The sequence below is a fragment of the Athene noctua genome, chromosome 20, assembly GCF_965140245.1.
Source record: "Athene noctua chromosome 20, bAthNoc1.hap1.1, whole genome shotgun sequence".
Lineage (NCBI taxonomy): Eukaryota > Metazoa > Chordata > Aves > Strigiformes > Strigidae > Athene > Athene noctua.
This window is the reverse complement of record NC_134056.1, coordinates 1970946-1985828: the sequence shown is the minus strand read 5'-3', so window position 1 is coordinate 1985828 and position 14883 is coordinate 1970946. Positions and strand designations below refer to the sequence as shown.

The window sequence follows — 14883 nt, the reverse complement described above, 5'->3', positions numbered from 1 at the left end:
CTAGTGTAAAGAAATAACCAGAAGTATTTACATATCTATTGCTGTGTACCCAAAGAAAGGACTGTGGCTTGGAGTAAGTATTGCTTTTCATTAAATGGAACAAAGTTCAAGAAGTGAGAAAAACACTATTTTTAAAAAAAAAAAAAAAGGAAAAAAGCTCAGATTCCATGTCTGAAGTTGAGAAACCTCAAAACGAGCCACGTTTGTTCTTGCTTTTAAGACATGTACAAAATGCCATTTCGAGCCAGACAACCTGATGGTTCTAGAAGTCAGAGAAGAAATCTTGAGGGCCCAAGTGAATAATAAAAGGTGCGATGCTGAGAGGCTGGCAATAGGGACTGTCAATGAAAAAACCACCTACAGTGGGAAAAGAGCAGAGAAGCAAAAACTTCATGTTAATGTCAGAGAGACTGGCTGAAGCTAAAGCTCCATTTAAATTTCTCTGCTCTTTCAGCTGCAAGTGGAATTTTCATTGTAAAACGGGCACTTTTAATTCTTTGAAGGTATTGAAACATCTAACACTTCCAAGGTTACCACTTTCTAAACAAAGAACTGACAGCTCATTCATATTTTCAGTAAAGCAGAGAAATGTAAAATATGCAGCAAGGGGGCAAGTTTACAATGTGGTTAGTAACTCCCAACAAATGACAAAAAATAAAAAATGACTTCTATAAATCATCTGAAATGACTGCCATCATGTTGGAAAAGAGCATAGCGCCCTCCTTGTTTTTGAAATAAGAACAAGTTATTTGGCTTACGAATATTCATCGTATAGAATTGGTTCGGAGAATATTTTGTTTAAAATTTTACAAAACTGGGGATTAAAAAAAAAAACCAACTACAAACAGTTGCCAATCAGGGGTACTCCAAAAGAGGGGAGGGGAAAAAAAAAAAGTGTGCAGAGGAAAGATTCCTTTAATGAATATTTGATTAACAAAAACGGGCTCTTATCAGCCATGCTTTTTCTGCTCCGTGATGGCTTCCTTTCATCCATAGGCCAGCAAATATATCAGTGATTTGTGAGCACCACTCAATTTGACTCCAGCCCCGAGACCCTGCTCTTTATTTCAACACGAACGCGTGGATGACAACAGCAGGCTCACCACTCCTTGTCAATAGATCTACATTTTTTATTAAAGTACCACCAACACCAAAAGCGAGAGCTACGGCAGAAGAAAAACCATTTAAGATATAAACACATTCCTAAGCACAAATACTTAGCTTAAGAATAACAGCTGCAGTTAATTCCAAGAAAAGCAGCTTGTTATATAAGCCACCCCTTATTAAGCTTTTCTAATATTTCTTTCCCTATAACGGGGGGCGTAGGGGAGGAGGAACTTTACATTGCTTTAAGCACTGTTCTTACACCCTCTTCAGATAACAAGCTCCCCCCGCCTGAGCAGCAGAGTCTGTTAGAGACCAGAGTGGATGAGGGCAATCTTTACAAGAGCATGAACTAAAGCAAACCTACCAAAAAGCAACGGGTGAGGTCTGAGTAGAGAAGTGCAACCAACAACGCTGCTTATTTTGTGGGGTGATACCTTAATAAAGACTACTCGAATCCCTCGCTCGAGCCCACAGCAGTTTTAATGCCGAAGTCTACAACGCATGGAGACAGCGTGGAGCTGGGGCCTGTCCTGGAATTCCAGACAGGGGCACGCACCCACTCCTTCTCGGAAAGAGGATTCTTTCGGTTTGAGCACCAACTCTTAGAAAAAAGTACTGGCCTATGGCTGAAGTGTGTCACTTTCCACAGCAGCACTCAACAAGAACTGGGACAATTAAATAGCAAGTTTTCATGGGGACCTTGTTGCTGCTTTAGATTCTTATAAATGTAAGGGGGAAAAGGAGAACCCTTTGTTTTAATACAAGATTGACAACTAAAATGCTTTCTGTAGAAATGGTGGATGGAAAATCAAGGGTGGGCAGACAATCTTAAAAGTGAAGAAGGCCACAAGAACAAGTGCAATTTTTTTTTCTTTTTTTTTTTTTTCTTTTTTGTAAAAACAGAAAAGAAAAGAAAATAAGCAGCTTTTGAGCTCTAAAGAACCTGATTGTAACATTATTGTTGTCCTTTCTCTGGGCAATACGGACTTAACTGTGTATCCCTGTAATTACATAATGAGTCCTGTGGGAACTTCCTCTGTTTAATACTTATCTCACAGAATGCAACCTAATACAGAGAGACAGCCTAAGGTTAATTCCCTTTGTTTTGTCTGTTTTTCAGTATTCTGTGTGCAAGTGAAAAGCCTTCTTGGATAATTAAGACTGTGTCTACAATCACAGTTACAGTATGCTGATCTTAAAGATTATAAGGAAACTCAGGTACTGATGCTTAACTATAAAAAATAAGATAAAACAATATTTTAACCCATAATTTTACTAAGTTTATTACACACCATAATATTTACAAAGTTAAATGTTAACTGTAAAGTTTCTATTGTGTGGGTTGGTTGTTTTTTTTTTTTTTTAATTTTTATTTTTTATTTTTTAAAGAACTATGCCCTGCATTTAATAACCCTACCACAAGTACAGGTCATTAACTGAATCTGTGTGACTGCATTAGGAAACAGGCAGTACTCTTGTGTTACAACAAAACAGTTTATTTGTGATCAGTGTTTTATATTCTATACATCCTTCACAAATTTAATTTTACATAATCGGATACTTCATTTAAAACGTAAGATTTAAGCTTCTAGTTCTTCCCTATAACAGAAGGCTGGTATAAGTTATTTGAAAATGAGGTAACATTTCACAGAACATTTTTTTCAAGTTTTAGAGAACTAAATTTGCATTTTGTTAAAATCAAAAAGTAGGAAAAAGATGTTTCTTTACAAATGACTTTGCTCAAGTATGTGTTCAAAGAAAACAGGATAAAAAGGCTTTTTTTCTTCTAACATTCTGTACTGTACTGTGTTGTTCAATCAATAGGAATTAGCTTCTGCCATTTGCTAAAAGAATGAGTAGTGGGGAACAGGATAAGTTGGGAATTTCATAACTGGTAACAGAACCATTCTCTTGGGTAAACCTACAGAGAGAAGAAAGGGAGAGGACTCCAAATAAGTTCAGTGATCCAAGAAAGTCAGGTAAGAGCTTACAGCAGTGTTCTCATTAACCTCTTCCAGATCAGTCAGTCAATGTGACCTTAGGATGCAGAGTCCCACAAACAGTAACACTTCAACACTTTGCACTATTTCAAACAGATGGTTAGCTTAAAGTTTGCTTTTATTTTTGTCCTGGTGTTTGGTAAAACTAAAGTAAACAGTACTCTCAAAAGCAGAGTGTGTATTCAGACCTGAAGCTCTACTTCGTAATCTTTATGATAGTTAATCTCTACTATCTCGTTTGTATGTTCTGAGTTAATTTCACAGGCCAGTTACAATTGCAGATATCCTAGACAGGCACTGCTGTGCGTAAAAGAGAACTCAAAGGGAAACTGTCCAGCCGTTTTGATAAGCATCCAGGTAGGTCAGCCAAAAATCAAGCACCTACAGTAAATTCTGCATCTGCTTCATTATTCTGCATTTCCTCTCCTGTATTGAAGTGGCAAATCTGGAAAGAGGAGTATCTGCCTGATTTCGTGATTATTAGAGAGTTCTTGTGGCCTCGCAAACTTCTGCACAATTAAATGTTGGTTTGTTTTTTTAATCTTGCCTATTTAAATTCTAGTATTTAACCTATGTATCCATTTAGAAATCACAAAGCAGCAACAGCAGGTATTCCAGAGCACCAGATGATCAAAGTGAAGTTTCCCAACATGCAACAGCTTACAAAGGCAAAGAGACATGTTTACCTTACAGCCAAAAAGCATTATCCCAGTACTTCGCATCACAATCATAAGACATTAAAAACAGAAACTCTTTATGTGAAAAATGGGGGCATTCAATTCCACAATGCTTTGAAGTCAGTGATATGTCACATATACACAGCTGAGTGATTAAAATCCAGCTCCAAAAATAGGCATCATGAGAAAAAACACAAAACGGAAGGAATGAATGAAAAAAGCAAGAAAAACTGCAAGGAAAGTTGGTAACAATTGTATCCTTCAGCAGGGAAGGGATTCCTCTTATGCCACTATGTGTCACTGCTTAGAAAAATACAGGCATGCAGATACCACTCCTCTAGGTTACAGTCTGTGACTATTGCTTGAAAAAGAACCAAAGGCATTTTTTAAACACTCGTACTGTGAAGTAAGCCCTAAACTAAGTTTCCTTTCACTTTTGCTTGAGAAAACACGTTGCTGTTCCTTGTGTAGTGCAACACAAAAGACAACATACAGTGTGTGCTCAGTGGGACAGCACTGCCGTCAGCTGTCATCCTGTCAAAGCTCTCGGCCGGGCAGCAGGGCAGGAGGTCTCAAACTAGAGAGATTTGCTTCCATTTTGAAGGGAGAATTCCACACCGAGTACAGCCCACGGGCCCATTCTCCTTTCCCTTTCCACTAGGAGTACAGACTAGGCCAGCTGGCCTTCATCAAGCCAAGTGAACATTTTCAATAAAGCAGCTGCATTCTGCCACTGTTTACAGCTCATACCTCTAAACTAATGAAATCAACGTTTCAAAATACTTCTGACTTTTATAATGCTATCAGGGGAGTTGGTATTGCCCAAGCTATACAAATTTGAGAGGAACAAGTATTACAAATGCTACAAACACTAGCAAATTAATAGCAAACTGCAGGCTTAGTTTCCTGTATGAAAAACTGCAGGCCCTGAGGTGTGCTAAATCTGCCAGTCGAGCAGCAGGCCCGTCCCTGCAAGGTGGGCCTGGCTGGGGTGGGCTCGCTCTGCACGTGCCGGGACATATCACTGACTCCAAACGGCTTTGCTCCCATTGCCACATAAACCTCATTCAAAGTAACCAAAAGGGCCGGTTAGAGGTATGCATTGTTAGTCTAGCATAAAAAAAAGCCAGTGGGTAGGGAGAAGCTGAGTTAAGAAAAAACCCTTCCATCATAGCTCTCTGATGATTAGTTTATTTGACAATCTTCATGAAACCAGTGCTTTGCCAGCCTAACATCACTGTGTTTCTTAGTGAAAAGCATTGTGCAAATTACCGTGTCCTAGCTGCCCTGCCACCTGAGTGCTAACGGTGTAAGCTACACAGAACCCATTCTGCTTGTCCCAAGCAGCAGTGGTTTAGCCTGCGGGGGTAGCGGGGGGGTCTCTATGCACGTAGACTTCATTGAGTTGATGGCATTAAGAGAGGTTTGTCCACAAGCCACTTACACCTGGGGACAAACGTTTCGCCAATGTTACTGTAATGCCATTTGGATAAATACGGGTCAGAGATGCTGAAATAGGCCCTTCGGTAGTCTTTGAATGGAGCACAGATTGGCTGTAAAAAGTAAGAAAACTACTTCGATTCAGTTTCAGTATGAAAGGGAACAGGCAATTAGAACGAGCAGTCCTTCCACAAATCAGGCAAAGCATAGGCAAAAAGCTACTCCAACCAAAAAAGAACCACAAGGTTATGGCATAAAAGTGTTGTTGTTGTCATGGTTTAAGAGCTTTAATCTCTTTGAGTTTCTCCTTGGACTGCCACATTTGGACTGCCACAACAGTTTCTCTATCATTTCTAATTTGTCAATTATTGGGCTATACATACCGTAAGCTGGCGCCGCTGTACTGTACCCATACGGTGCTCCGTAACCTGCAATATAAACACACAGGGCAGGGGGTTTGTTTCCTACTGTATCAGAAGGCAACAGTGTTTGCACAGCACCGCACAGGCAGGGACCTATTCTGGTACATGAAGCAGGACCCACAGAAAAAACAAACTCACCCTAATACATATAAATACTGCTAAACCCACAAAAATCCTTCTACGTGGTGGCCTGAAGAACAAGCTACCCAATGACTTCCTTGGCATCAAAGAGTTAAATTCCGTATTTCATTTCTTTAGCATTTTCATTCAGCTGAAGCCCTCAGGCCTGTACTGTCAGAGTGTGGAGCTGCCATGATCCAGTCAGACAGCCCATATTTGCTTCTGCTCTGCCTAAATTACAAATACAGTCTAATGCAGAGAACAAGTCATTTTCCTCCACTTCTGCTGTAAGGAGGGGAATGCTTGATGCCTGTGGCAGATACCACATCGTCATCAGTAAAGCTCTGGTGAGTTCTGCTTCCTCTGCCACTTCTAATAGAGAAAAAGTTTCACAGAGGACATCCGAACACCTGGGGGCAAACAGAGAGCAGTATCTTTCTGTCCCAAAGAGCTAAGCGTGACCCTGGAGCAAGACAAAAAGCAACAGTGGTAACACCAATCTTGGTTACTCTTATCTCAGTAGTTCATGAAGGCTTTACAGGAAGTTTTTTGTGCTGGGATTGCTAGTGTCCATCACAAAAAGCAAGAGATTTCCGAGAAGAATAGCGGATGAAGAGAAGTAATCTGTGAAGGCCAAAGCCAATAAAAGCTTAACAACTACAGCGACTGGGAAATTAAATTTATTTCTGGATGGAGTAATTCCATGCTGGCAAGAAGCATGCCCCTGGCAGGTTAAAGTGTCTCATAAATGACTCCTCAGGCAGAAAGACAGTTCCAAAACCAATGTTAGCAGCCATTAAAAATGAATTATTGGTTTTTAGTATTTATAATTACATGAACATACAGGAAGAATGAAGACGACGCGCTGTCGACTGTGCCAGGAAGCAAGTCTACCAATAACAGGGCTATGCTATTAGTGTGTGTGGACTGCTGAAGGGTATAATTAGAGCTCATGCTGTAATCTGAAAACCTGAGCATGAGGAATGTAAGTTTTCTTTTTTGGAAGTTATTGGATTTACTTCGACTAAGGAATCTCCAGCATCTCATCTTACACATTTGTGGTGCTTACTCGAAGTAAAAACAATGTCTAGATTCCCTTCACATGTCACCTGCAAGCCTCAGACATGTGGAGAGTCACAAAGAACACTGTACTTTGAAAAGTAAAGGGAATGAGAAAGTGAACATGTAGTGAAAATTTTCTGGTGTTTACATTTTAACACTTTACACTCTATGTGCCTGTCATTTTAAAAACGCAACAACACATCAAAAAACCCTACGCTATTTTGTACCAGACAGCAGTAGCTGCGCATTCCAGCGCTTCAAGCTGGAAAAGTTTTGCTTCTGATGGTTGCAAATCTGCCCTGAGAAATCAGCCAGGCTAGTAACTCACCTGCTCTGCATGGCAAGCACCAAGGATAAATGTGAACCAGAAGGTCCCTGGATTTTCAAAGATGTTTTTGCTAATCAGAACAACGCAGCAGGGATGATGAATTAACATCTGCCAGAGTATGAACGGAAATTCTTTTATTTTTATTTTTTTGGACACCACAGAAGCTACTAATAGCTGCTGGGCTCACATGTACAATTAATGCAGAAAGTTTCTGGGAGCACAGTAACTCCTGAGCCTGCCAACTTCATCTCCACAAGGGCTTCATGGGAAAGCCACTCCTAAAGGGAGCGTGATCCAGGAGGTTCTTAGCTAGGAAGGGAGTTTTGGGAATTGTGCCATGGCGATGAACTATGAAGACAGCATACAATAAAATAATAAAGGCAGGAAAGCCATTGTGCCCATAACCATGTGCTCTGTGCATGCCGAGCTTCACAATGTATACTCATAAAAGACAGGTACTGCCAGTTTTTCAGCTCTTTGATTTATTTAAAGCTCCATGAATTCTCCCTTCTGCTTCATCTCAGATGATTAAAGCTGAAGAAATCACTTGCATAGGTGACTGACACACATGGAAGAGAACACCCCAGCAGACAGAAATTAAATTTCTGGCATCATGCCTTACCTGGTGTGATGTATCCAGTAGCAGCAGCTGCCCCGACAAATGCCCCTCGTGTTAAAGCACCTCGTCCTCTGCCTCGAACAGCCTGGACTGCTGCAGAAACAGCTGTATTGACAACCCCTTTAGTCTGCCCAGAGTAATAACAAACAGGAGTTCAGAAAGCGAAAGCATTGCTGGAAATACAAGGCCATCTGCGTGAGATCACCACCCTTTAAAAATCTCTTTAAACATGCTTGCTGCGCCTTGTTAAGGGCAGACCACAGACTGGAGAGGGGCTGCCCTCAGGAACGGGACTGACGGAACCGAGCAGAGCAGGCAGGGCCCAGCCCGTTCCCTCGCTGGGCGCGGGGTCAGACCGTGCTGGCACCTCAGCTCCGGCCGCGGGGGCACGAAGGAACGCTGGGGGCTGCTGACCCTCGCTCTGCTCTGCCTCTGTCTCTCCCACCTCCTCACAAACTTCCTCTCCTTGATCTACAGCATTGTCTTTGCTTCCACCCTACCATTCTCAACCCACATAACTTCAGCAGGGCCAGGATTCCACCCCAAAGTTGAAGAGGTGCAAAAAAGGTGCAAAAATCTCAGTTTACTACAGAATCAAGAGTTAAAGCCTTTACCTGGCTATAAATGACTTATCCCCTAAATCCAGCATCTTAAGTGATGCAGGAGCGCTCTGTGGCTCTCGCCTGAAACACAAGAGACTGGCCGAACCACCGACCTTACTGTGTCTTTCCCAGCTAATCAGCACTTCTCTGTGCCTCCTTTTCTACTGTATTTCCCAGAATATGGTCCCAACTATCAGATTACATTGTTAAATTACAATATCATAAAAGAATAAAAATAGAAACCTTAACATGTGTGCATAAAACAAGAGACTGCAATCAGTTACTTCCTGTAGAAGTTCTTGTATCATAAAATAACCCAGAGCTGTGACAACAGCGGTTCATAAAGCAAATAACAATTCTTACCTGAGGAAGAATCTTCTTTTTCTTGTTGTTTGCTGCATTAGGCCCAGAAAACAGTTTTTCAAGCGCTGCTAATGCAGCACTTGCTTTTGCTACTTTCTTATTTGGGCCTGCACCTCTGAACTTCTGCCCATCTACTTCTACCTGAAAATTGAGACATGAGTTTATGCCTAGTATTTATCCTCGGAATCCCGTGCTGCACCCACTTGTCATGATGTGCCATCCATAAAGAACTTCAGTAGTAAAATCCCCAGTGTTTTCTGTGGCAGATTTCTATTGTTTCTAGATTATGAAGCTGATAACACATATGTGATCCCGTGAACCCTTATACGGCAGATATTAGGAATCTGGGATGTACAGGGGCAATTCAAAGAGGACCAGTGTATCTCTTTGATACTGAATTTAGCCAATATGCTTAAGCTCCTCCACACACAAATGATACCACTAGGAAATAGGAGTTTAGGAATCATTTGAGGTTCCCCTCATCTTTATCAGTGCGTTCTCTACCAGCATCTTTGCCTACACTATACACACACTGTTTAACTGGGATGCTCCCTCATACACTTAGATCCCAGTGCTACTTCAGAGACAGCACAAGTAGATGAAGAAATCAAATGCGTTCACCCTCTGCTACAGTCATTGCAGATATCCCTGGGAAGCTGGCAGTAGGAGATTCAAGTCAGGTCACTGACATGGAGTTACCAAGTATGTTTGCAAAATTTGTAATCAGAGATTTCTGTCAAGCTGTGGATGATCTTCTTCCCTCCTCTTCCTCCTCATGTCAAGACATGATGGAGTTTGGGGCTGTCAGTTTTAACTCTCATTGCATTTTCCTAAAGCATAAAAGATATTCCTTTCCCCAGTCTAATCATCACAGCAGCATAAGAGACACAAAAGCCTGAAAACATCACCACCATGGATGTGCACTGCAAAAAGCAAAATACAAAAAAAATCTCAACTGTAGCAGCAAGCAACTCTAGAGACTGACTGTTAGCAAAACCACCTACCAACGCTGTAACTCTGCTTCACTCACCTCCATCACGAAGCGCTTGTCGTGGCTTCCACCAGTCTCGGAGATGAGCTCGTACTTCAGACCTCTTCTTTTTTCATTGAGCTCCATCACGGGGTTTTTGCCACTTGCTGTGAGTATAGGGCCCTGAGTTCTTACCTAGAGAGACATTTATGGTGCTGCTTTAGAGCCTTTATCTCTTCAAAAGGCAGACAAACTTGTTCAGCGCTGTGGCTTACAGTGCCACATGGCCAGCCACGTGGAGACCACCAGCAGCATCACTGCGTCAGGCCTCTGCAACAGCTTGTTCTGGCCCCTGCGTGGGCCTCCTCAGGCTTCCCAGAACAGACCTGTATCAAAGGTAACACTGCCTTGGCTTCGCTAACACGCTGCGCTAGAACAGCAGATGGACGGTCTCTGCGCTAAACAACAGCAGGGGGACAAACAATACTGCAAAAGAAGTCACACCCTCTTTATTTCTGTTGGCGAGAGCTGCTGTCCTCGCGGCCTGGTCTGGTGTCCACACACTGGCCAGTACACCAGCTGCACTTGGGATTCCAGCCCCGAGAGCGTCCAAAGCCAAGGCTGAGGCCACGGTGTCAAGTTCCTTGACATCGAAGGCTTTATCACCGAACGGAGAGATTAGCCTTCCCAACCCTGCACACATCTCTGCTGCTCGATCTAATTACGTCCTGGCACTACTGAGTTCTGACTGGAGAAGTTTCATATCCCAGGTCACATGTTTTAGCAAAAATATCTGTAACTGGAAAGCAAGGACGGTAAAGCTGAGATCTCGGCACACCAGCATTCAGCCTGCATCAGAGTGCACTCAGCTGCAGATGCAAATGACTACTCACTGATCAGAAAGTTGATTAAGGGATCAAACCAATGTGTTCCAAAGCAACTTCTTATTTTGGATAAAGATCAAGAGTCCTAGTACCAGGACCCGCCCTTTGACAGTGAAGTGTCTCAGAAGCGTAAACATGGAAACCCAAAGTCACGCAGCCTGGGAAAGATCTTCATCATCTTAAAATATTACCTACTTTTGTGATAAAATATAGTAAGTTTTAAAGGCAAATTAACAAGTGAGTTTGTTGAGTATTAAATACCCCCATTTCCTTGCCCTGGAAATGCCTCAGTAGACTACAGACATATGTGAATCGAGTTGTCTGTGATTTTGCACTGTCTGGAAATTAAGTGGCTTCCAACTGAAGAAATTAATGTTTTAACATCTTGGCAAGTATTCGAAGAACAGAACAATTACTTATATTTACAGCACAACCCCCCCATAGTCCTGGAAAAAAGCATCATAATGGAAAAAGAAAACAGGGATCTACAATGGTTTATCAGTACAGCCCCCAGAGAGCTTGCTGCAGAGCTATCAGGCAGACAAACAAATACACAAATAAAGCTGTTACTCAGTCTTTACACAGGATTCTTCTCTAAAATCCCTCTGGCAGTTACAAACACTGGTCGAGGAAATCAGGAAGCGAAAAAGGTGAAAGGGATGACATCTAAGCACGAGTTTAAAATCTCCTGGTTTCTCAATGGTGAAAAGAAACAAACACTAGAAATACTTTTAAAAAGCCAAATAATGTACTACAGACCCATCACAGCCTGATTCCTGGGGACATTCAGCCAGAGTTACTAAAGTAACTAGAATTTTGTCCTCTGAGGAATACTCTATTTCCCACAACTTCAGTGAGAAAAGCCCAGCATGCTCCTCACAGCACCCGACTTCAGCTGCAAGTGCCAAAGTATGTTCTATTGAAAGAGGAGCATTTTCAATGCAGAGTTTTCTAGTCCATTCAATAAGGACAGAGGTATTAAGTTTTACATTTCTTCACATCTCGTAATGAATTTTTACATTTTCATTGGTATTCATGTGTATCAGCTTAAACCACTGTCTGTGTAAGTACAGCTTTTTGACAAACCTACTGTTACAAGACAGAAATAGTGAAACGTGCATTACTAGAGCCCAGAGGCACCAAATGAGATGGAGCTGTCCCAGGCCCAAGACCACACAGAAGGTAACGAGGAGGGACAACACTTGTCTCGGAGAGCTTACGGACTTACGAGGAGAGGATGGCTATACCACCTTAAACCTGGAGGCACAAAGATCAGTTACTTGTCCACAGCGATGGAAAGCCTGGGGCAGATCTTGAGACTGGAAACTGTATCTTAATGCCTCATCCACCACCCTAACCAAAACGCCATCCTCTTCTGGGAGAAGAGGAAAAAAAATCCACCAAACCCCACACATCTCCATCACTTGTACTTTTTCATGCAATACTCACCTCTAGGGTAGCGGAGGTGTCAGCTGTGGAATTTCCAGTATTATTGCTTGAGATTGAAGACATTGTTTCATTTTTACCTTCAGTATCTGATTTTTCATCAGAACTCATACACTCCACATCTGCATCAAAACCAGTTGGATAACCCATCGCTTGTAAAACCTGCAACAAAATGAAATGAACTGTAAAACAGATAGCACTATGGAAACAAATCCAAAGCTGATCACAACACAAAAGAATGTCCACCATACACCTAGTAACAGCAGACTGCTTAGAAATATGTTTTCTCCTGTGTTGAAATGGAGAAAAACACAATAGCAATGGGGAAAACAGTTCCAGGTTTCTCCAAGTGGAATCAACACAATTTTCGTTTCAGAGATAGCAATTACTCGTGAGCATCATTCATCATCTTGAAAATTCTTTGTAAGGTAAACAGATTAAAATTCAGAAGTGCATCTACTCCGTGACACTGTTTAACAGTACAGTAAGGAGATTGTTTTGCACACCGTGTCCCCCCTCTCTCTGTGTGCATGGACAGATCAAGAGATAGACTGTAGGGCAAACAAGACAAACAGTCTTATGAGAATTAAAGCATTGTACTTCTACAAAATGGTACTTCTGGAGTTTCCTAGGAAACTGCAGGCGACAGCCAGTAGGCACCCAGTGGTACACAAAACGTGTCCCTGAAGCTGGAGGACTGAATCACCTCCCTTGCTTGCATCTTTCAGCAACACCAGAGGGTAGATGCTTCCAAAGCAGGTGTACAGGGAGCAAATTCCTGACCCGAGACGTGAGGTGAACGAACACCTGGCAAGCGGAGTAACAAACTGCCTGCCTGCAGCCAGCCTGCCTCTTCACGAACCACGGCACAACCGCCAAGCTTTTTCCATGCTGCTCACAGCCAGCAGTGTCCAGCAAATGAGATTTTACTGATTAAGGTGCCGTTCATCAGCTCCTTCAAAACCATCCTCCACTAGCAAGGCCAGCCTCTCCTTTAACCAGCTACTAACCCAGTTGTATGAAGGTGCCAGGCACAGGCCCAAAAGAATCTGAAAAGAACCTGAAGCTCCGCTAAAAATTTAGTCCCAAACCCAAAGTTTACAAAAATCACTACATTCCAGCAGTGAATTGAGAACTGCAGGGGTAACTCCAGGCTCAGCTCCCACACAATTATGGTATATTTGGCTGCATTTTTCAGGGCTTCTAAATTTTAAAAAGGTCAGATCTAGAAACTGAAATGGTCACATTGTTCCCTCTTAGTAGTCTGGGAAAGCAGGGCCTGGATCTGCTAGGGAAAAAAAAAAAGAAAAAAAAAAAAGCTGGTCTCTACCACACCACCCATTTCCTCTTGGCTCGAATCATGGATGTTTTGAAGCGTTGCCCAGGATTTGTATATGTGTAAATTTAGAGAAAACAGAGCTGGGTAGGCACCAGCACAGATCTGGCTGACGCAGAGAGGTTCAAGGGCAGAGAAGTCACTGCAGGGAGGGAGGCAAAATAAAAGAATAAGGCAGAAATCTGGAAGGACACACACACACAGATCTACTCTTCCTGGAGGAACAACACATCCCTTCAGATACTTCTGGACACTTTGAACTTGAAAGCACATGGGACAATGGGATTTTCAAAACTGAAATCAAAGGAAAGCAGAAAGTTGCCAGATGAAGCTTCTAAAAAGAAAATTCTTGTTCAAAACAAAACGAAGCACAGAAGGACAGATGGGCTTGTTCCTATCAAAAGTGCAGTTCTATTTTAAAGGTTCTCTTTCCTATCGATTGTCTGTAGGAAACTTTTGTTTCTTCCCAGAAGCCAGCAGCTCGGCCTGCTGCAGTGTGCCGCGCTGTCCCCACGCAGCCCAACAAGGCTGTTCTCTGCCGGGTGGCTTGGGCTATCGCAGCTCTACAGACCGAAGCTCTGGCACCCAGAGCACCTACAGGAAGCAGCAGTGGGTAGACGAGTACCTGAACGACACTGGTCTCTTCTTGAACTGCCTGGAGACCCATCATTTACGTACATCATTCACCCCTGTGCACAGAGGTGCTCTTCAGACACTGAAGACAGGAAACAAATTTGTGTTTCCAGGAGCTCCCAACCCAGGAACAGACACAGAGAAGGACGGGCAGAAGGAGGGGAGCCACCAACATGCCATTCTCCAACCAGGAGGAGGTAGGAGTCGAACAGAACAAAACCAAACCCCCTCCAGTCCAGAACTTAAACACCACATCCAGCCCATCGTCACATGAACTGACCTGCAGAGCCCTGGGAAGCTGTCCCCTGCCTCTGTTGGTATAAAACCAGCGACACTGAACCGTGCCCAGCTGTGTTTAGAGTATGTAGGTAGTAGCTCAGCTTCATCCAGAATTTTTTGAGGTTGAGTATTACTAGTTCTAACCATATTTCATACTCTGTGTTCCAAGATCTGGGGTTAGCAGATTACCTCAGGCTGCCTTACCTTCACGGCCACATGGAGCTTGGCTGTTTTCTTAGAAGGTCCTGATGCTTCATACGTCGTACCGTCAACATCTACAGACATTGTGAAGACCGGGGCGTGGACCGGCCCAGACTGTGACAGCAGCTTATACTGAAGCCCTGGCCTGATTTGGTTCAGCCTCATCAGAGCATTCATGAGATCTATTGCTTTACTATCTAGTACTAGTACAAGATAGTAGAAAGGGGTGTGGAAAAAAAAAATGGGGGGGGGGGGGGGGGGGAATGAACAAAACAAGATGAACAGAAAAATGAAACAGTTTGCATTTCAGTGCCTTCTGTCTGTATAATTAACTCTTATCCCAGCCAAAATGAAGACAAGGAGCAAAACAATCCGTCAGCCTCTCAGAGGTTAA

General features: G+C 42.7%; 1 protein-coding gene across 20 annotated transcripts in view; it reads right to left on the bottom strand.

Moving 5' to 3' along the window:
• The window catches only part of STRBP (spermatid perinuclear RNA binding protein), a 72827-nt gene that overhangs the window by 11075 nt on the left and 46869 nt on the right, over positions 1 to 14883 (bottom strand). For 15 of the 20 annotated variants that reach the window (XM_074923860.1, XM_074923861.1, XM_074923863.1 and 12 more), the window contains 6 exons: positions 14493 to 14692; positions 12044 to 12202; positions 9771 to 9905; positions 8741 to 8881; positions 7779 to 7902; positions 5608 to 5652 (listed from right to left, as the gene is read on the bottom strand). In XM_074923860.1, coding sequence (XP_074779961.1) covers positions 5608 to 5652; positions 7779 to 7902; positions 8741 to 8881; positions 9771 to 9905; positions 12044 to 12202; positions 14493 to 14692 — 804 coding nt within the window. The other 5 variants (XM_074923872.1, XM_074923874.1, XM_074923873.1 and 2 more) reach the window with 5 other exon arrangements.